Below are 19,865 nucleotides of genomic sequence, written 5' to 3' on the forward strand. Positions count from 1 at the left end.
AAAAGGCTTTAAAAACAACAGAAATTTGTAAATTATAAACTGTTTCTTTAATGTGTAATGTATATACCCCTTCTTTTTGTTTTTGCTTTGTTTTTTGTTATTGTGTTTCTTTTTCAAAAATGTATTCTTTTTGTCTTTCCATTTTCTTGTACTGTGATTTTATATTCAAATTTTTCGCATATTAATAATAATAAAAAAGGTGTACCTGTACTATTTGAATTCTTTAATGTACACTATGACATCACTTACTAAATAGTACAATTAGGAAACATTTATAAAAACAACTATTGGGATCAAAATGAACAGTCTATAAGATCTGGATTTTTACTTTTCCCTCTTTTTCAATGTGTCTTCTCGTGACTTCTTTCTGTTTAAATAATGCAGGATCAGCACTGAGCAAAACATCAGGTTTGTCCATGTTTATCTTTCAGATGTTTGAACTCATTTCATCTTCAATAGAGGAAATATGCACTTTCTTGAGGAGGAATGCCAGAACAACACAGGACTTCATTTAACTTAAATTTGAAGGTGATTATTTATTATAGATATTAAGTGGAACATTTGCCAATTCTTATATTTATTATTAATTAATGGTATGTTTGATTTCTATCATTGTGCTCCTTCAAACCCCATAAAACAAACAAAAAAAATCAACATTTATATGCATGCAGTACAAACTTGTTTCTTTTTTAAGTAAAATTATATATAATATATAACATCCGAAAACTTCAAATTAGGGTGGTTAAAATGTTTGTTTTTTGCCATATACGAAGATTAACTTGTAACATTGTAATAATTCTGAAAGTAAATATCACATATTCATAGATAATCTGCTTTAATGAAACAGTAAAAGAAAACAATAACCCTAAGTTACAGAACTGAAATCTCTTAATCATTACTGGAAGGTGATCAGGTATTCTGGGTAAGCCTGTACATCATGGAAAATCACAAACATGGTTGGATTGTTCAGATCATTAGTCACACTGTTATAGAGATCAACACTACTGGAGCTCTTTGCAGGGGGAACAACAAGACCTGAATTTCCTCGAGTGAAGTCACCAACCAGCACTTTGGCGAGGTACATGCGTTTATGTCCTTTGGCATCAGGTTTAGAGTAGCCTTTAGCTGAGTAACTCGGGTCCACAGCAAAAGATGATCCTTTTCCATATATGGCACCTAAAAACAGAGCAATACAGCTGACTCAATGAGAATGAATGCAAGAGAAAATTACATTTATGATGAATTTGACTAGTACTGTGCATCCCAGCGTAGCTGCGATTGAAGCCGTGATTGTTGATCAGATCTGTCGTATCTGAACCAGTGCCATGGAAAAGACGCCGCTCATTGTTTTTGTGCTTGTTTTTGTCTTCCAGTTCATTCATTTTTATCATGTAGTTTCTCCAAAGTGCACTGTTCTGGACTCTTTCAATCTAAAAGCAAGAATGTTTAGCTTAAAAAACTAGTACTAAAAACCTACTCCTAAAAAGTGATTAAGAGATTTCCCTTGTCCCCCAGTCTTACTTCAATTATTTTAAATGTTAGGCCAGTTCTCCTGAACTCTTTCTCCACTTCTGTATATTCCTTTGAACCTGCTTTGAGTTTCACAAGAATGACTGAATTTCCTTTCATGTTCTCCCAGTGTGAAGGCAAAGAGCTTTGGGATGCAGCCTCAGCTGTATCTACAAAGGGAAAAAGAAAAACATTAATACCTGATATTTGTACAGGATGACATTTTAATTAATATTTAAATAATAATCCCACCTTCCAGATCTACTCTATTCAATTTAATCCTTATTCCTCTTCTTTTGGCCTCTTTGCTAACTAAATCAGCCTCATATTCATCATTGTTAATCTTGATTTTTACTGAGGGCTGCTGATTCTGAAAGGCTTGTTCCAAGTCAAAATTGGTCAGCATGTCAAAGTTTTCGAATCTCTGCCCATTCTCCTGATACTGCCATTTAATTATAGTTCTGATCATTAATGCTTCACGTTTTTTGCTTTCATTTCTTTCCACCTTGCGGATCATGTCCCGAACCCGACTCTCTGCAGTGTGAACATCTCTTGTCAGACCCTCCATAGTAACGACAGAGTCTTGGCCTTTCCTCTCTAGTTTGATACTGACTGTGAGCTCCTTCTGCATGGCGTTCAGCATTTCTACATCCTCTCTGGTGAAATAAGCAATGGCTGGATCATGGATTGGGATGGTCAAATGCTCCCGTATTATAAAATTGTTGATCATTTCCTTGGCTTCACTCAGGTCCTGTGGAGTTTCTCCACACAGCTGAAACACAGCCGGCTCAATTTCTTCACCCACCATCACAAACTCTTCATTTGCGGAAGATTCTGAACTTTCCCCTAAAAAATTGGCCCAAGGCCCATGTTTGATGAAAAAAGGAGAGATCACTAACTGTTCAAAAATTAGAATATATAGGATTAGCAAACTTTAGAATTTTTACTGACCTTTAATTTTGGTGAACAGACCTTTTTCCTCTTCAACCTTCTCACCAGATCTTCTGATCATGCTTTGGTGAAAATCTGCCAGCATTTTTGGCTGGAATATAAGGAACTTTACAAACTTTACATGCACCGGTTTCTTCTTCTTCACAAAGTTAACAACTGCATCAACCATTGCATCTGCAACATCACCAGGTTCCACACCACCCTGACCTGAATGTTTCACAACATTTCCCAAAAAGGAAAGAATAGTGAAGAATTTAGACAAATTGTTAGTTAAGTAAATAATCAAAACTTACTTTAACTATGGAACACGTGTTACCTGTGCCAAGAGCAGGGAAGGCAATGGAGGTAAACTGATGTGATTCACACAACTTCAGAACAGACAAAACAACCTCTTTTATTGTAGATAGACCATTGCATCCAGAAATATGGATGATCTTTCCACACGGGAGCTGTCCGGATGAGGTCACAATTTCTCTATGCTGCTTGTTTGATGATGCCACTATTGGAAAAAAGTGGGTTTACCAGCAGGATGTGAAGTTCATTATGTCTCATTAAGTAATATTCATCAACATAACAAAATCCAAATTAAAATATAAGATATTTTAAAATACATTTTAAATATGTAAACAAACCAATTTGTGAACATTCATGTACTACTTGTCCTCCAGCAGCATCTAAAATGGCCTTGGATACTCCTGAATTACAAAAATAAAAACAATTACATTATGATTCTCTGTGAATGAGAAATTAATAATGAATGAGGATTCAAATGAGCAGTGGTGGGTAAGTTACTTTTCAAGTAATGTAATTGATTACATATTACTGATTACTACTGGAAAACTGTTTACATTACTAATTACTTCATGTAAAAAGTAATCAGACTATAATTACTTTACTTTGAAGTTAATTTTAAAACATATTAAATATACCTATAAAAATATCATCATTTAATTCATTTATGTCATTTAATATTCACTGAAAAACATTACAATGGGTTGATCACTGCAGCTTGACATATTCAAAAGAGCTAAAGAGATCATGTTTCATGTTGGTTCATGTTTGCCCAAAACCATCTCGGGTTACGTTTGTAACCATAGTTCCCCGAGAGGGAACGAGACACTGCGTCTAACCAGAATGCTAGGGGAACACCTCTTTTATACGTGTCTTGAAGCACATGTGAAATCAATCTAATGTAATTAAGCAGGTGTCGTCAGACCAGAGAGTATAAAAGCCTGTACTGAGCATTCAGTATCAACTTCGAATTTGCTTGAAAGAAGTAACAGGCAGAAGAGAGTATGGCGAAATACGCAGTGTCTCGTTCCCTCTCGGGGAACTATGGTTACATACGTAACCCGAGACGTTCCCCATCTAGGGAACTTCAACACTGCGTCTAACCAGAACGCTAGGGGAACGCAATACCCACTAGGCCAGACTCACTGCTGACTGTGAACGCACACTACGCAGTGAGAATAGAGGACCCTGGTGAGGGGTCTACATCGAGTTGATAGTGACGCACAAATGTATGTGGAGTCGACCATCCTGCCGCCAAACAAATGCCAGAAAGGGCTGAGCCCGAAATAGAAGCTTTGGAGGCCCCTACAGCCCTTGTGGAGTGGGCCTTAACAAATTTAGGTGCAGGGCGTCCAGCAGCCTGATAGGTAATTGAGATAGTCTCAACTATCCAATTACTTATTGTCTGCTTATTCGCCGGACTCCCCCTTTTTGAGGGTCCGAAGCAGACCAGTAACTGTTCACTCTTTCTCCAGTTGATAACCCAGTTAACATATGTATTCAGAGCTCTAACTGGGCAGAGTAAGTTTAACTTCTCTTGGTCCAACGACTGAAATGGGTGCGGGTGAAAGGCCTGTAGCACAGCAGGTCTCGCCACATGAGTGGGCACCTTAGGCACGTACCCCGGTCTGGGATAAAGAAAGGCTTTGGACATGCCTGGAGCAAACTCTAGAAATGAAGGTGCAACCGACAAAGCCAGGAGGTCACCAACCCTTTTTAAGGAAGAAATAGCTAATAAGTAAGCTGTTTTTAGTGTCAGAAACTTATCTGACGCCTCCTGCAGTGGCTCAAATGGGGGAACAGAGATGCCCTCGAGCACCAATCCCATAAATCCCATGTCGGTACCCTGTGTGAGCCGACAGGCCTTAGCCTTATGGCTCCACGAAGGAAGCGACGAATTAGCGGATCCTGTCCTAGTGACTCATCATCTAGGGGAGAACGGTAGGCCGCTATAGCTGACACGTACACTCTCAGAGTGGATGCAGCTAACCTAGCAGACAGGCGATCTTGAAGAAATTCCAGCACTGAGGCTACCTGACAGCTTACTGGGTTCAGCTGGTGTTCTCTGCACCAAGCTGAAAAGAGAGCCCATTTTAGGGCATAAAGCTTCCTTGTGGAGGGAGCCCTGGAGCTTAGAATGGTCTGAGCAACCTCGGTTGACAGTCCATACTCTATGAGGTGGGCCCCCTCAGAGGCCACACCCTCAGTTTCCACAGGTCGGGTGGAGGATGAAGTATCATTCCTCCCGCCTGGGACAGAAGGTCCCTGCTAATGGGGATCTCCCACGGGAGCCCCGCCAGCAGGGCTATGAGGTCCGAAAACCAAATCCTGGTAGGCCAAACCGGGGCTACCAGCAGTAACTGTACTCAGTCTTGACGGACCCTCTCCAGGACTCCTGGGAGCAGAGCGACTGGGGGGAAAGCATACAGACGTAGCCTCGGCCATGTCTGAACCATGGCAACCAGTCCCAGGCTGGATCCGTGAGAGAAAACCATAGTACGCAATGCGTGGTCTCTTGGGAAGCAAACAGGTCTACCTGTGCTTTCCCTAATCTTTCCCAAATGGTCTCCACCACCTCGGGGTAAAGAAGTTTCCATTCCCCGGATCTCACCCCCTGCCTCGACAGGAGATCTGCTCCCATGTTCAGATGGCCCGGGACATACATTGCCCTGATGGACAGGACTTTGTTCTGGGCCCACAGGAGGATCCGATGTGCTAGTTTGCATAGCATTCGAGACTTTAGACCCCCCTGATGGTTGATGTAAGCGACCACCAATGTGTTGTTCGTGCAGACTAAAACATGATGGCCCCTTAGATCTGGGAGAAAGTGTTTTAAGGCCAGAAACACGGCCATCATCTCCAGGCAGTTTATGTGCCAGTAACGATGATGTTCTCCCCATCATCCCGCTGCGGGAAGCCCCCTCAGGGTTGCTCCCCAGCCCGTTAGAGAAGCATCTGTCATAAGCATGACGCAATGACAGACAGCCCCCAACACTGGGCCCTGGGACCGGAATCAGGGCATTTTCCACATACTGTACATAAGGCTCGAAGGCAGCGCCGCGAGACCTTAATCATGCGGAAAGGATTCCCCTTGAGGGAAAACCCCCTGGATTTGAGCCACCACTGCAGGGGTCTCATGTACCTCAGACCGAACGGAATCACGCTGGCTGCTGCTGCCATGAGACCCAACAACCTCTGAAAGTGTTTCACAGTGATGAACTGGCCTAGTTTGACTCTGTGTACGGCTGACTTAATCGAAGCGATTCATGGCGGGGACAGACGTGCTCGCATCATCATGGAGTCCCATAGCACACCTAAAAAAATGGTCGTCCTGGCTGGAACAAGCACACTTTTTGCGGTGTTCAACCGAAACCCCAATCTTCTGATATGGGTAAGAACGACATCTCGATGTCGAACTGCCATATCGTGAGACTGAGCTAGAATTAGCCAATTGTCTATGTAGTTTAGGATACGTATACCCTGCATACGAAGTGGAGCTAGTGCCGCTTCGACTATTTTGGTGAAGGTTCGAGGTGACAGAGCTCGGCCGAATGGAAGTACCCGATACTGGAACGCTTTGCCCCCGAAAGCGAACCTCAGGTATTTCCTGTGTTGGGGAAGGATGGAAATATGGAAGTATGCGTCTTTCAGGTCTATCGTCACGAACCAATCCTCGGACTGAATTTGTGACACCACGTTTTTCATGGTTAACATCCTGAACCTGAGGGCCCCGACGGACCGATTTAGATTTTTCAGATCTAATATGGGACGCAATCCCCCATCCTTTTTGGAAACTATAAAATACCGGCTGTAAAACCCTGACTCTCTGTCGAGTGGGAGAACACGCTCAATTGCGCCTTTTTTTAATAAGGCCAGTACTTCCTGTTCCATAACCAGAGCCTGTTCTGGCTTTACTATGGTGGGTGTAATATCGTTGAAGCGAGGTGGGCGTGCACAAAACTGTATTTTGTAGCCATGTTCCACTGTGAACAGGACCCACTGGGACACCATCGGCAGGTGTTTCCACGCTGCCAAAAAATGTGCAAGGGGTACCAGCCTCTCGAGACTGGCCTCTGGTTGTTCTTGGACCCCCCCAGGAGACACAGAGCCCCCCACCAACATAAGTGGTGAGGTGGCCTCTCCCTTTCTCCACGGACCCTGGTTCAGTGAGAGCGCTGAATGGTGCTCTCGGTGTCCAGGGGGGCCCTGGGAAGCCTGACTCCCAACACGTCAGGACTTCGTTTTATCCTTTGTACCTCACGATATGAGGAGCTGGTTGACGGCTGGGGCTGTCTTTTAACAGCCCCCTGACTTTTTGATCTTGGGGGGAGAAAGTCCCCGAGGGAGCTAGATCGTTTTTTAACTCTGTCGAAGGATTAGGCAACGCGATCGACAGCGTCACCGAAGAGCCCTGAGCTCGATATTGGAGCGTCCATAAAAATAGCTCTATCGGTTTCTGACACTTCTGCTTGTGTCAGCGAGAGGTGCCGCTCAGTAGCCACCAGGGTAGCCATAGATCGCCCCAAACTAGAGGCTGCCTCTTTAGTAGCTCTTAAAGCTAGATCTGACGCCCGAAGAGCTTCTCGAAGCTGTTCGGGTGTTGCTCCCCCACCATCTAGGCACTCTTTAATTAGGTCAGCCAGATATGCCTGCAGCACTGACATGGTGTGCAGGCATCCAACAGACTGACCAGCCGTCATATATGCTTTGCCGACTAGACCCGATGTTAATCTCAATGGTCTCGACGACAAAGGAGGGACCCTTGCAGATTTTAGATCTGGACGACGATGACGCGCTAAGTCCTCTTCTATCATTGGCATTACTGTACATGCCTTTTCCCCCGAGCCCACGAACTGCTGAATAAATAGCTGTTTTTGGTGTCATTAACCGTGCTGAATACGGATTTTTCCATGATTTAGAAACCGCATCATGTAGCTCGGGACAAAAGGGGAGGTCCCTTAGTGGAGGATCTACTCTGCTGGGTAATTCTCTCTCATCTAGCATTCCTGTCAGACGCAGCTGCTGCTGCTGCTGCTCACATGCTGTCTGCCAAACTATTACTTCAAACCTGTCAGTAACACGTGAAATCACTTCCATTAACTCCTCATATTCCACTGACTGGGAAGGCAGATTTCCCGACCCTCTTTGTATTTGCTGCTGCGGCGCCTCGGTTTCCTCGGAAACGGAGGACGCCGCCCTCCCACGAGGCGCAGAAGAAACCGTAGAGCGTGCTTCTGACGCTCCCGAAGGAGGATTAGATCTCACAGATTCAGAAAGAGAAAGGACAGAGTCCGTCTCCATCTCATCCGCCAGATCTAGCTGCGAACCCCACGACCGAAGTCGACGCTCAGCCTCAGCAGAAGAGCGGGACCCGAACCGCGAGGAGCGTGCGCCACGGGAGCTTTATTAAAGAACTCCCTCCGACTACGCAGCTCTTTACGGGAGAGAGCGTCACAGTTTCCACAGTCAGCATTCTCAAATGCTGCCAGGGCATGCTCTTCTGCCAAACACTCTAAACACAAATCATGTGAGTCACCAGCCGTAATAAAGCGAGGGCATGGAGGCACACAATGTTTAAGTTTTTCTCTGCCATACCAAAATAAAAAAGTAAGTTGTCAGTTTTTTTGTATTTTGTGTATGCAAATCAGTAATGAAAGTTCACAGAAAGAGGGTGTATTTTCACGTGCGTGCTTCTTGAAAGCAAAGAAGTTGATACAGAATGCTCAGTACAGGCTCTTATACTCTCTGGTCTGACGACACCTGCTTAATTACATTAAATTGATTTCACATCTGCTTCAAGACGCGAATGAAAGAGGTGTTCCCCTAGCGTTCTGGTTAGACGCAGTGTTGAAGTTCCCTAGATGAGGAATTAAAATTATCTCATCATTCACTCTTTCCAAACCCTTTTGTCTTTTTTTAACACAAATGAAAGGACATAAAGAAAACTGGATACCTGTAACCACAGACATCCATAGTATTCAATTCAGTTCAATTCAATTCAATTCAATTCAGCTTTATTTGTATAGCGCTTTTACAATGTAGATTATGTCAAAGCAGCTGTGTCAAAGCAATAGTATGAAAAAGCACAGCAGTGTTTGAGTGTTCTGTGTTTTAGCTGAGGTAATTAGTCTACCGAAATGTGTATATTCCTCACAAAGTATGAAGCAGATCGGTCAGTTCTTGTCATGTGACAAGTTTGGCAGTTTTCCAAGAGTGCATCTGGGAAATGCGAGTCTACGCAATATGCGCTCCCATTATGCGTGTATGCGCAAAAGACGTGATTTGTGAACGGCCTCATAGGCAGCTACGCTTCTCTTTACATTCAGAACATATCTTCACTTCCAATCCTGCACAAAATCCAATTTAGTTGGACCGCTGTGTTTTTGGGCACTGTTGTCCTCTTTGATGAATAGAATTGTCATAGAATGCTTTCTAGTCAAAGGCTTGCACAAGTTGCTGGTCGAATATAAAACAGGCGAAAGTTCTTTAGAAACTGGACATAGACACCAGTTCACAGCAATATTTTTGTTTTTATTCTCATGAAATCAAAGTAATGTTTGTATTTCCATTTGAAAATGCAGCCGCTCCCGACAGCAACTATTTCAGCTCACGTTCTTCAGCATTGTAAAAGCACATGCTTATTAAATTACGTTGCAGCGGAAAACGTAATTTAAAAGAAGCATTTTTTTCCTTCTAAATATTATTTATGTAACGCAAGTGACACAATTACATTGACTTTAGTAACTGTAATCAAAATACACAATTGTAAAATGTAATTTGTTACATTACTGCATTCCTCAAAAATGTAATTAAGTTACAGTAACGCGTTACACCCAACTCTGCAAATGAGTAATAGTGTGAGTGAAGTTTGGTTAACCTGCTTTTAGAGAAAATGTCGGATTTGAGGAGTTGACAATGGCATCTGTTTTTTCTTTGGTTATGTCTCCCGATGAGACCTCCAGAGTCACCTGACCCAGCTGCATAGTGTAAACCCCAAGAGAAGGAGAGGAGACTTTGCCAAGAGCTCCTGAAGAAAAATTTGAAATCTTTAAAAAAATTTCCAATACCTATTATTTATTATCATGTTGATATATTATTGTAAATAATTTTACAAAATTATTCATGTCTTTATTTAAATTATTCATATATAATGTCTCATGGTCATCAAATCTTACCAGAGGTCTGAGCTGATTTTTTAGGCATGAAATGTTGATGTTCTTTTGTGATGGGACCCCGATTCCCATGTCTGAAAATGCTGGTAAAGCACTAATATATAAAATACAAAAAAAATAAGACAACATTAACATGAGAAACATGGTAGACTATTTAAAATAAAATATTTTTATGGTTCTGTATTTTTCCTTCACTAACCTGAACACTCTCCTTGTCAGAAGGGTGCACAATCACAGTGACCTTTTGAAGGTTTGTAGTGTTAAATTGCTGGACTTCTGTCAACATGGTTTTGGCCACCAGATCTATAGGAAAGCCAAGGTTTCCAATGCCGATAGCAGGGAAAACTATTGAATTCATTGTCTGGGTTTCTGCATTTTTTAGGCAGTTTCTAATGATCTGACTGAGAACCTTTTAAAATATAAAGAAATATTTATATTAAAAATTTTAAATAAAAAGTACCATCTAAATACATCAATGGAGCCTAAATATGAGCCACAATGCTTAATCTCAAAATCAGTAAACTGTAACAGTCAATGACATTTTGTATCTGATTTACACAGCACTTATTCTCACCTTGTCCTCTGAGCCTTGTCTCCAAAGTGGACAAACTACATGAAAGACTCTGGAACATTTCAGGTTACAACCATCTGTGATAACAATTTCACCAGTATTCAGCCTGAATGACTTAGCAGCTCTGTTCACTTCAGACTGGAGCTGATGACCGGCAGCCTGAAGAAGTGCATTGGAGACGGCACCTTTTCTCAAATCCATATCCTCTGATATAGTGTTGACAATGACATCAGCCTGCAGGAGAAACAAACAGACATATTTATCTGAAGAAATTGGTCAACATTGGTTACCATAAACGCAATATGAAATAGTTCACTTTTTATGTGTGATTTGATATATTACATACAATACAAGATAATAAAGATAATAAATAATAGAATGAAATAATATAAATAAAAATCTTGAGCAAAGTAACTTTTTTCTTAAAAACAACACAGCTTGATCCAATTCCCTGTCCCACCCCAACCCCTTGATAAACTTACGCTTGCATCCTGGATGCTCCCTTCACACAGACTAATTTTTAGTCCATCTTGTGTAGTTTTGGTCTCAAGAATAATCAGCCCCTTAGATTTATCTGTTCTGTCACCAGACTGTGAGTGTGCTTGTTCTCCAAATTCTCTATTGCTACGACCACGATGGTTTCTTTGGTGATAGTTTTCATGACCCTGACCACGACCACCTCCACGGTGTCCATGCTCATAGTTACTATACTCACAAGGTTTGCTTTGATGAGGGAAAGCCATTTTGGGGTTATAAGCTGCAAACTCATTTCTGACAGCTTGAGCCATGGCATTCATGTTTTTGTCATTGTTGTCCACCAATTGAATCTTAGTCAGTGCTGAACTGGAGCCACTGTAGTTATGATTTTCAATGTATTGACGCACCTCTTTGGCGATTGATTCAGTGCATAGATCAAGAGGACAACCAAATATCCCTGAGCCGATCACTGGAATTGCAATGGAGGAGCATTTTTTGCTTGATGCCTTGTTCAAACTCTCCCTCACAGCACGTCTCAGGCATTGTTGCACAGCTGTACGTTGGTCTAAAACACTGAATCGGGGTCCAACAGCGTGCACCACATATTTACATGGAAGACGACCAGCGTCAGTAATGATGGCATCTCCAGGAGTCAGAGGTCCATTTACCTTTATGTGTAGGTCACAGTATTCCTGCAGACATCGTCCTGCAGCTTGGAGAAGTGCGTAAGCTACACCACCTGTATGCTGCAGATCTTCATTAGCAGCATTGACCACAGCATCAACACTGAGAGTGCAAATGTCTGCCTTCCTGACAGTTATTGTTACTCCACCAGGCATTCGAACCTCACAAGAGGCCTGGCCAAAATCTCCAAAATGACCTTTTTTTGGTCCATCCTCATCCTCTTCCAGCATATGATCTTCTTGGAGCACCACCACAACTCTTTTGTCCTTCAGCAACATTGAGAGCATAATTTTTCCCTGCTCCTTGAAGTACTTTTTTGCTCCTGCCTTTTTAATGGTCAGTGTACCTGTATGAAGAGAATCTGCCAAACTTCTAAAGAAAGTCACAGCTTGCTGAACAAATGTACGAACACCAGACAACTTGATCCAGGCTCTCATTAAGTCAAAACTCACTTTCATCACTTCAGACTTCATTAAATGTTGCCAGTCTTGTGATTTTCTGTCTTTAATGAATTTAACTGCTGCATGCGATTTGACACAAACAGTTTCTTCAATTCTAGTCTGTTTCTTAATGAAATGTTCTAAGCTCTCACTGACCTCCATCACTGGTTCTCTAAATCCAGTTACTTTTATTTTGTCTCTTTGAGAGGAAAGAAATACTAGCACAGTTTTCTTTTTGGATGTATTGAACAATTCTAGTAGGTTTTTTCTTAAATCCAGCCACTCTGGCATTTGAAGAACACTCTGATCTTCTACTAGGAGGACTTTGGATGTAAGTACTGTGTTCAGCTTCTTCTCTGCTTCAGCATGTGCTTGTTCTGTGCTCCCAATCACAACAACATCTCCATTTTCAATAGTGTAGACAGCAGCTATTCCATGAGATATAAGGAGATCTGTGGACATTTCTTCATGGTCCACTGATTTCAGGAATTCCTGTATAGAACTGTCTATCTTTATAGGCATCTGTTTCATGTTTATTTTCTTTTCAAGGACCCAATTCCTAAATAAAACAACATCTATTTTAAAACCCAACAATACTAATTTGTTCAGATTTCTTTTGTAGTCAGTGTTCAAGTGTGAAGCAGCGCTTTTCAGGCCATCTTGTTCAAGCAGAAAGTACATGGCAGGAGACATTTCTATGTTCTCGGTCACACTGTTCTTCTCTTTCTCCATTTGATTTGTTGCTCTCTCCAAGATTTTCTCCATGATGGGTTTCAGACCAATTATCTCATGGCTCATTCCTGCCAGAGTCAGGACCCCATTTGAGACATCCATATCTGTGTAAACCTGATCTTTCACCACTGTTTTAACATCAGTCTCCACTTTAGACCACAAGGAGTGTGACACCGGCCACTCAGATGTTGTGTAGTCTGAGATAATTTTCTTGAAGGCATCTAAAGCATTCTTACTCCAGCCATCACATTTTCTTTGGCCGACTCCTTTCAGTTTCAGTAATGCTGGATCAGGACTGAGCAAAACATCAGGTTTGTCCATGTTTATCAGGCAGAAGTGTGAACTCATTTCATCTTCAACAGAGGAAATCTGCCCTTTCTTGAGGAGGAACTCTCTGATGGCAGGATGTACACTGACTGTAATGGGTTCAGGCAGCTTTAAATGTGGCTTGTTGCCACCATACAAGACTGTATCCAGTGATTTAAAGTAGGGATATATCTTCAGTTGGACATCACAAATATTAGTATCTTGCTTCAAAACCTTCTCTTTGGCTGTAAATAAAAATAAAAATTCTAAGCACAGTGAATCGGTGCACTGATATTGACAATATTAGCTAAATCAGTGTTTCTAACATTGAAACCACTAGCCATTGCATACATTTACCTTCTTCCTCCTTAAATGTAATTATGGCTGCTTGTTCTGATGGAATTGTGAAAACGTCCTGTACTGGACCACCCAGTTTCTCAAAATATAGTTCCAGTAGTATATTTTTGTTGTTGATCTCTGCTGGAAGATTCTCCACCCGCACACATGTACTTCTCTCCAGTGCACGGGCCTTTAGATTTATTTTCTTGAACTTCTCATTTGTCCTGCTGTCATGCAGGAAGCTTCCTGCAGCTGTTGGAATTATATTTTAAAGAACATGCCATGCACTTTTAATGCAATATTTACATCAAAAATATATTGTAAACATTTGTTTTTATCTAATTTTTGATCCATTAACTCTGTCACCATTAAAAAAGACCATTATGTTCTGCAATACCCAATCATTAATCCACTAAATTAGGTGCATATATATATATGCAGTTAGATCAATTAGAAATGAGTTAATAAAACTATCATGTTTGGAATTGTGTTGAAAAAAAAAGTTTTCTCTGTAAAACAAAAATTAGGCAAAAAAATAAACAGGGGGCGAATCAATCTGACTGCAACTGTATGTATGTGTGTGTGTGTGTGTGTGTATATATATATATATATATATATATATATATATATATATATATATATATATATATAATAAAAAAATTGTATTATGATTATATTATGATGATAATTACATGGAAACATATATTTTATATTTAAACATACCACTGGTATTTTTAAAGGTCACAACTGCTTTGCTCAATTCTGGTATAAATTCAATGGTAAAGTCATTTTCAGTAAGAGTGGTGATGTTCTCCACAAATAGAGTCAACACATCTTCATTAAAATCATCAGGAAGGTTCTCCAGAACCACAGAACTTGACTCTCGAGGCTTCTTCACATCACTCTTAGTCAGAGAAGCACCTTGAGCGTCACACAAATAGATGTATTATTTTAAACAAAATAGTGAAAACAAATGTGTTAATGATTATCTGCAATAACAGAAAATCTGAGCAATAAAAGATTTATGCTCACCAAAGCACTCCTAAACTAAAGTCCAGATTTACTTACTTGCTTCCGGATCTCCAGATTCCTGGTCCTTCTGAAATCAAATTTGAAGCATTTAAAATTCAGCAAATGGAAATAAATTAAACAACTAGTTAGACTATTTTGATATATACAAGGATTGTGATAGACAGTAATTGCAATAAACCTGTAGTCCCATTTCTGCTTTTAGTAAAAAAAGTCTACTCACTCTTTGTCCATTGCTGTCTGCCTGTTCCTCTCCATCTCTGGGTTTGTAGACTTTCAGCTTAATTTGGCGAGTGTTAAACCTAATAATGTGGTCTGCCTGAAAGAGCACCGCATCTTGGACTTGGAAAAAACAATCAATCTTAGAAACCTCACAACACGAAAGAGCATAGAACTAAAACAGTAAAGTATTACTCTGTCATTTTACCACTCATTAATGCTGATGTGATGCATGCCTATTAAAAACCTCACAATTCTTCCACGTCCTAATTGCCAAATACATGTTTTGAAATATCCGTTTTAAAACTTGCCCCGTCTAAACATTATTTCTTTACGTATCTTTAATGAAAATGGCATTAAAAATAGATTAGGCATAGAAACTGAAATAAACAGATAAATGGTTTAATGTATTTTTTTGTCAAATAATTTTTCTAGAATATCTTTTTAGAATTTTATCCTATTGTCCTAATCCACAGCAATCATCCCCTAAAGTCAAATATCATATATCAAGTCACAGTCATAGAGTATATGCTCTCAATATGCATTTGTATAAGCACTTACTGTCAGATGATTTGAACAGAATCGTGGCAGTGTTGGTCTCTTCATTGTATTTCACGACGCAGTCTCCTCCCTGAGATTTCTTCTTACTCTGAAAGTGAATCTGGAGTTTATTTTTCACACTCTTGTCGTGTTCGGATCCCCAGTCTCCCTCTACAATAATTGGATAATATTCGTCCATAGCGATCTTTCTGGTCAGAGAGGACGCTGTGAGTCAATGTCATAATCTCATTCTCAATAGCAGTCATGTGTACTTTCGGTATCGTGCACTTAACTTGCCGTTAATTTCCGGGAGTGTCCTATTCATCATTTTTGATGTACATATAGGATGAGCCCAGCAGGAGCGCCCTCATTGCGGCAAACAGTGCGCACATTGAATGCACACTGCAAAGACTACACAGGCGAGTTTTGACCACACTTCCAACAGCTTTTTTTCCCACTAAAGGTAATGTTGGCCTAAAAACAAAGAACACAGATTTGGTTCTTGGTTAGCGTTTATTGTTTGGGGGTCACTTTGATTTTTGTTTCTTATTTATTATATGAAACAGAGTTAACCGCTGTGTACGATTTGTACTTGTAAACTTGTAATATAAGTAAAACTGTAAGTAATATAAGTATTAATTGTCATACCTTAATAAAACTATAATTTTAACTTAATTATCAGACATTTTCATAATTATTTCCAAAAGACATACGTCCCTCACCCTTTAACTCCAAAAATGTTTTTTTTTTTTTTTGTTTTTTTTTAACAATTTATTTAGCCTATTTAAATTTGGTTCCTGACACCCATCTAGACAAATTTTGAGTTTTTGGTTTTAATGATAATATAGTTCAAATAAACTATGTCATCATGTCAGTTAAAGGCAGTTCATGCAAGACTAAAGATGCTGTATTATTTTCAACTGGTTTCTTTTGTTTAACACAAAGGATACAAAGAAACCTGTAGCCTAATCATTCACTTTAATTTTCTTCAAAGCCCAAATTTATTGAAGCATTTTTATTTAATTCATTAACTGTAAAAAAAAAAAAAAACTGATATCTACATAATGAACTTGCCGACAATTCCAGAATTCCATCAAATTTCACACTCTGCACTAGGTCCCATAATTATTTCATAGTAATCTTGTGCACCTTATTTTTTCTAATTCATAAATAATGATTTAAAAACTGAAAATTCTGCCTTTTACTCACCCCTCCCTTGTCAAACCATTTTGATTTTCTTTCTACTGTTGAACACCCTGCCTATGGAAATATTTTTTGAAAAGTTGGAAAAAGGAAACCATTGACTTTATTGTATTTGTTTTCCTATGAATGTCAGTGGTCATCAGTTTTTAACATTAAAAAAAAAAAAAAAAAAAAAAACTTTTTAACAGGTTTGGATTCACTTGAAAAAATGTGCCATTAGCTAGTTAACTGCTAACATAATGGTCTCATTTTTTGCAGTCATTTATAATACAAAATATAATATTAATTGAAGCTATAAAAACATGCAGGCTAAATATACAGTAGGCTAGCTATGGAAAATTAGTGGCTGTCAGTAATAATAGACTGAAAATGGATTGTTCTCCCAAAAATGTAAAATTTACTCACCCTCACATGGTTCCAAATTTTGGTGTTTCTTAATTTTGTTGAACCCTAAATAAGACATTTTGAATAAAGCTAAAAACCAGAAGGTAAGAAAAAGGTGTCTTGCTGTCTTTTGCATCCCAGAAACATTTAGGGGTCTGGCAACAGAGGTGAGGATCCAAACACAGCTTTATTTAGTGAATGGTCAGCCAGGCAAAGTTCAAATAGGGTCAAACATGTAGGTAATCCAAAGAGTAGTTGAAGTCACAGGTGAATGGTCGGGACAGGTGGCAAAACAACATAAACAAAGTCAAAAACGCTGTATGACAAGACAAGGATAACACTTTGAAATGCCAGGATACAAGACTCAGCAATGAATGTGTGAAAATGTGGCATATAAACAATGCAGAATATCAGTCTTCATGAACAACAGCTGTGTGTGAGTAATCAGGGGTGATCTGGAACTGCTGAGAGGTGCATGATAGGATATGTAGTCCAGTTCAGTTGCAGATGTGTAGTTCGGGTGATAGTGAATGTTCTCCAGCGATCTGTGACAATTGTGGTCTAGAAAGAATATTAATATAAAGACACTAGGGTGGCACATTGGCTCTGTGGTTAGCATTGTCACCTCACAGCAAAAAGGTTGCTGGTTCAGGTCCCGGGTGGGGGCCGGTTGACATTTCTGTGTGAAGTTTGCATGTTCTCCACGTGTTTGCGTTGGTTTCCTCCAGGTACCCAGTTTCCACCACTGTCCAAAGACATGCGCAATAAGTGAATTAAATAAACTTAATTGGCTGTAGTGTATGAGTGTGTGTGTGAATAAGAGAGTATGGGTGTTTCCCAGTACTGGGTTTCAGCTGGAAGGGCATCTGCTGTGTAAAACATATGCTGGAATAGTTGGCTGTTTATTCCACTGTGGGCGACCACTGAATCAAATCTAAGCCTAAGGAAAATGAATGAATGAAGAAATATTAAGTATATATTCTAACCTCAATCAAAGCATAATATTGCTTTGGACCAACAATATTAAAATACTGTCACTTGTTATAGCTAAATTTATGAATTACCCTTATTATAGTTTTGAACTATTTGAGTTTTGAAATTATTTGACTATTTATCAAAATTATTACTTCGCCTAAAGAAAAAAAAATACATTGACTCTGAGGTAAAATATAATTTTTATAGGCCATGATTAATTAATTTATTATTTTGGTTCGACTTAAAATTTAATATCAAGTAAAGTTGTACTATGGACTAAATTATAATAAATCCATATAATGTTGTCAAGTTATCCTATTACCAGTCATTTTATTTTCATTAATGAGGTAAACTATCTGCTTGTGTTTTCAGTATGGCTACACATGTAAATGTCACCCAATGTGGTCATCTAATTCACATAAGAAATACATTAAAACTGAATATCAAACCAAATAGTACCTTTTTTGACATGAAAACTGCTAGTTTAAAGTAACAATATTACTTTGAAAATAAATGCTTTTAACTTAAGGGGGGTATTTTTTGCTTTAGGCAAATGGAATGAAACAGGTTATAATCAGAAACCCAAATTTTTCACTTAACCCAATATAAAAATGTACTTTAAAAGAAAGACACAATAGTTTCACTTTTATCAGTGAATATGTGTGCACCACAGAAATAACTAGTCTGCTAATAAAAGTAATCTCTGCATCTGCTAGAAACAGGTGTACTGTTGGTGAATTTAAAAAAAATTTAAAATCTTTATCAACTGCTAAAATGTTGGCCTATCTACTGATGAAAGAGGAACCAGTCATGTATCACAAACATTTGTTATAATCTTAATTTATTGTATCACTTTAATATTTATCATATAAAATATTAAGTTCATCATTGTCTGCATCGAACAAATTACATTTTTTAGTATTTAATGATATTTTTAGTTTCAATCATTGTGCTCATTTAATTCCCATAAAAATAAATCTCCCCTAAACATAAATTGCCCCATTTATGTTTTCAGCTCAAATTATTTTGTTTGTTACGCACAACTACAATATGTGACATCAAACACCTCTTGATTAGGGTAGTCAGAGATTAAGAAAAGCTGAAATTGTGAAGATGTTCTTGGATTTTTTTTTCTTTGAGGATGCTGTTACAGATTATATTGCATTAATCAAATCCTAAAACTAAATATTACATACAGTAAATTCACAGATGATAAGTTTCACCATAGCATTACTTAAAGGTGATCAGGTACTCTGGGTAAGCCTGTACATCATTGAAGATCACAAACATGGTTGGGTTGTTCATTTTGTCAGTCACACTGTTATAGAGATCAGCATTACTGGAGCTCTTTGCAGGGGGAGCAAGAAGACCTGAACTCCCCTGAGTGAAGTCACCAACAAGCACCCTGGCCAGGTACATGCGTTTATGTCCTTTGGTATCAGGTTTTGAGTAGCCTTGTGCTGAGTAATTTGGGTCCACAGCAAAATATGTACCATTCCCATACATGGCTCCTAAAAACAGAAAAAGATGGTTTACATTAATGCAAACGAGAAAATAAAAGTTGATGCTGAGTTTAACTGATACCATGTGTCCCTGCGAAGCTGCGATTGAAGCCATTATGGTTGATCTGATCTGTCGAATCAGGGCCCGTGCCATGAAAGAGGCGCCTTTCATTGTTTTTGTGCTGGTTTTTGTTTTCCAGTTCCTCCTTTTTGACCATGTAGTTTTTCCACAGTGAGCTGTTCTGGACTCTTTCGATCTAAAGTCAAAAATAAAAAAAATAATTTCCCCAAAGCACTGAAATGTTCATGCAGAATCTTAAAATAAAATGAATAGTAGATTTCTCTTGTTTCTAAATCTTACATTAATGATGGTAAATGTTAGACCAGTTCTCCTAAACTCTTTCTCCACGTCGGCATATTCATTTGAGCTTGATGTCAGTTTTACAAGAACTAAAGACTTTCCTTTCATATTGTCCCAGTGTGGAGGAAAAGAGCTTTGAGCTACAGTCTCAGCTTCATTGAAAGAAAAAACAAAACGTGA

At 39.3% G+C, this 19,865-nt stretch overlaps 2 protein-coding genes and 1 long non-coding RNA gene across 9 annotated transcripts in view; all 3 read right to left on the bottom strand.

Annotated features, from left to right (window-relative positions):
• The window catches only part of LOC141376355 (uncharacterized), a 974,232-nt gene that overhangs the window by 849,088 nt on the left and 105,279 nt on the right, over nt 1–19,865 (bottom strand). The gene's annotated exons all lie outside the window — the stretch shown is intronic.
• On the bottom strand, nt 517–16,610 carry parp14rs4 (poly(ADP-ribose) polymerase family member 14-related sequence 4). 2 transcript variants are annotated; one of them, XM_073914650.1, is made up of 17 exons: nt 15,282–16,610; nt 14,725–14,843; nt 14,541–14,568; nt 14,196–14,393; nt 13,491–13,724; nt 10,977–13,378; nt 10,498–10,728; nt 10,123–10,332; nt 9,927–10,017; nt 9,629–9,778; nt 3,093–3,155; nt 2,777–2,959; nt 2,461–2,667; nt 1,762–2,355; nt 1,522–1,679; nt 1,256–1,430; nt 517–1,176 (listed from the first exon to the last, which is right to left on the bottom strand). In XM_073914650.1, the coding sequence occupies exons 1-17, from the start codon at nt 15,457–15,459 to the stop codon at nt 896–898; spliced, it is 5,502 nt and encodes a 1,833-aa protein (XP_073770751.1). In that variant the 5' UTR covers nt 15,460–16,610; the 3' UTR covers nt 517–895. The 2 variants fall into 2 exon arrangements, with proteins under 2 accessions (XP_073770751.1, XP_073770750.1); XM_073914649.1 differs by having other exon boundaries at nt 14,541–14,571.
• LOC110438850 (protein mono-ADP-ribosyltransferase PARP14-like) overlaps nt 17,016–19,865 on the bottom strand; it is a 102,717-nt gene continuing 99,867 nt past the window's right edge. For all 4 annotated transcript variants that reach the window (XM_073914651.1, XM_073914653.1, XM_073914652.1 and 1 more), the window contains 3 exons: nt 19,686–19,837; nt 19,407–19,581; nt 17,016–19,333 (listed from right to left, as the gene is read on the bottom strand). In XM_073914651.1, the coding sequence (XP_073770752.1) occupies nt 19,053–19,333; nt 19,407–19,581; nt 19,686–19,837 (608 nt within the window). In that variant the 3' untranslated portion in view covers nt 17,016–19,052. The remainder of the gene's footprint in view (nt 19,334–19,406; nt 19,582–19,685; nt 19,838–19,865) is intronic.

The sequence above is a fragment of the Danio rerio genome, chromosome 10, assembly GCF_049306965.1.
Source record: "Danio rerio strain Tuebingen ecotype United States chromosome 10, GRCz12tu, whole genome shotgun sequence".
NCBI classification, from domain to species: Eukaryota; Metazoa; Chordata; class Actinopteri; order Cypriniformes; family Danionidae; genus Danio; species Danio rerio.

Bases quoted from the DNA above. Each gene is read 5' to 3' on its own strand.
- parp14rs4 (XM_073914649.1), bottom strand. From the start codon at position 15,459: ATGGACGAATATTATCCAATTATTGTAGAGGGAGACTGGGGATCCGAA. The intron at 2,960-3,092 runs GTTTGTTTACAT...TTTTTCCAATAG, and splicing joins ACATGAATGTTCACAAATTG to TGGCATCATCAAACAAGCAG. The intron at 2,356-2,460 runs GTCAGTAAAAAT...CCAATTTTTTAG, and splicing joins TCTGTTCACCAAAATTAAAG to GGGAAAGTTCAGAATCTTCC.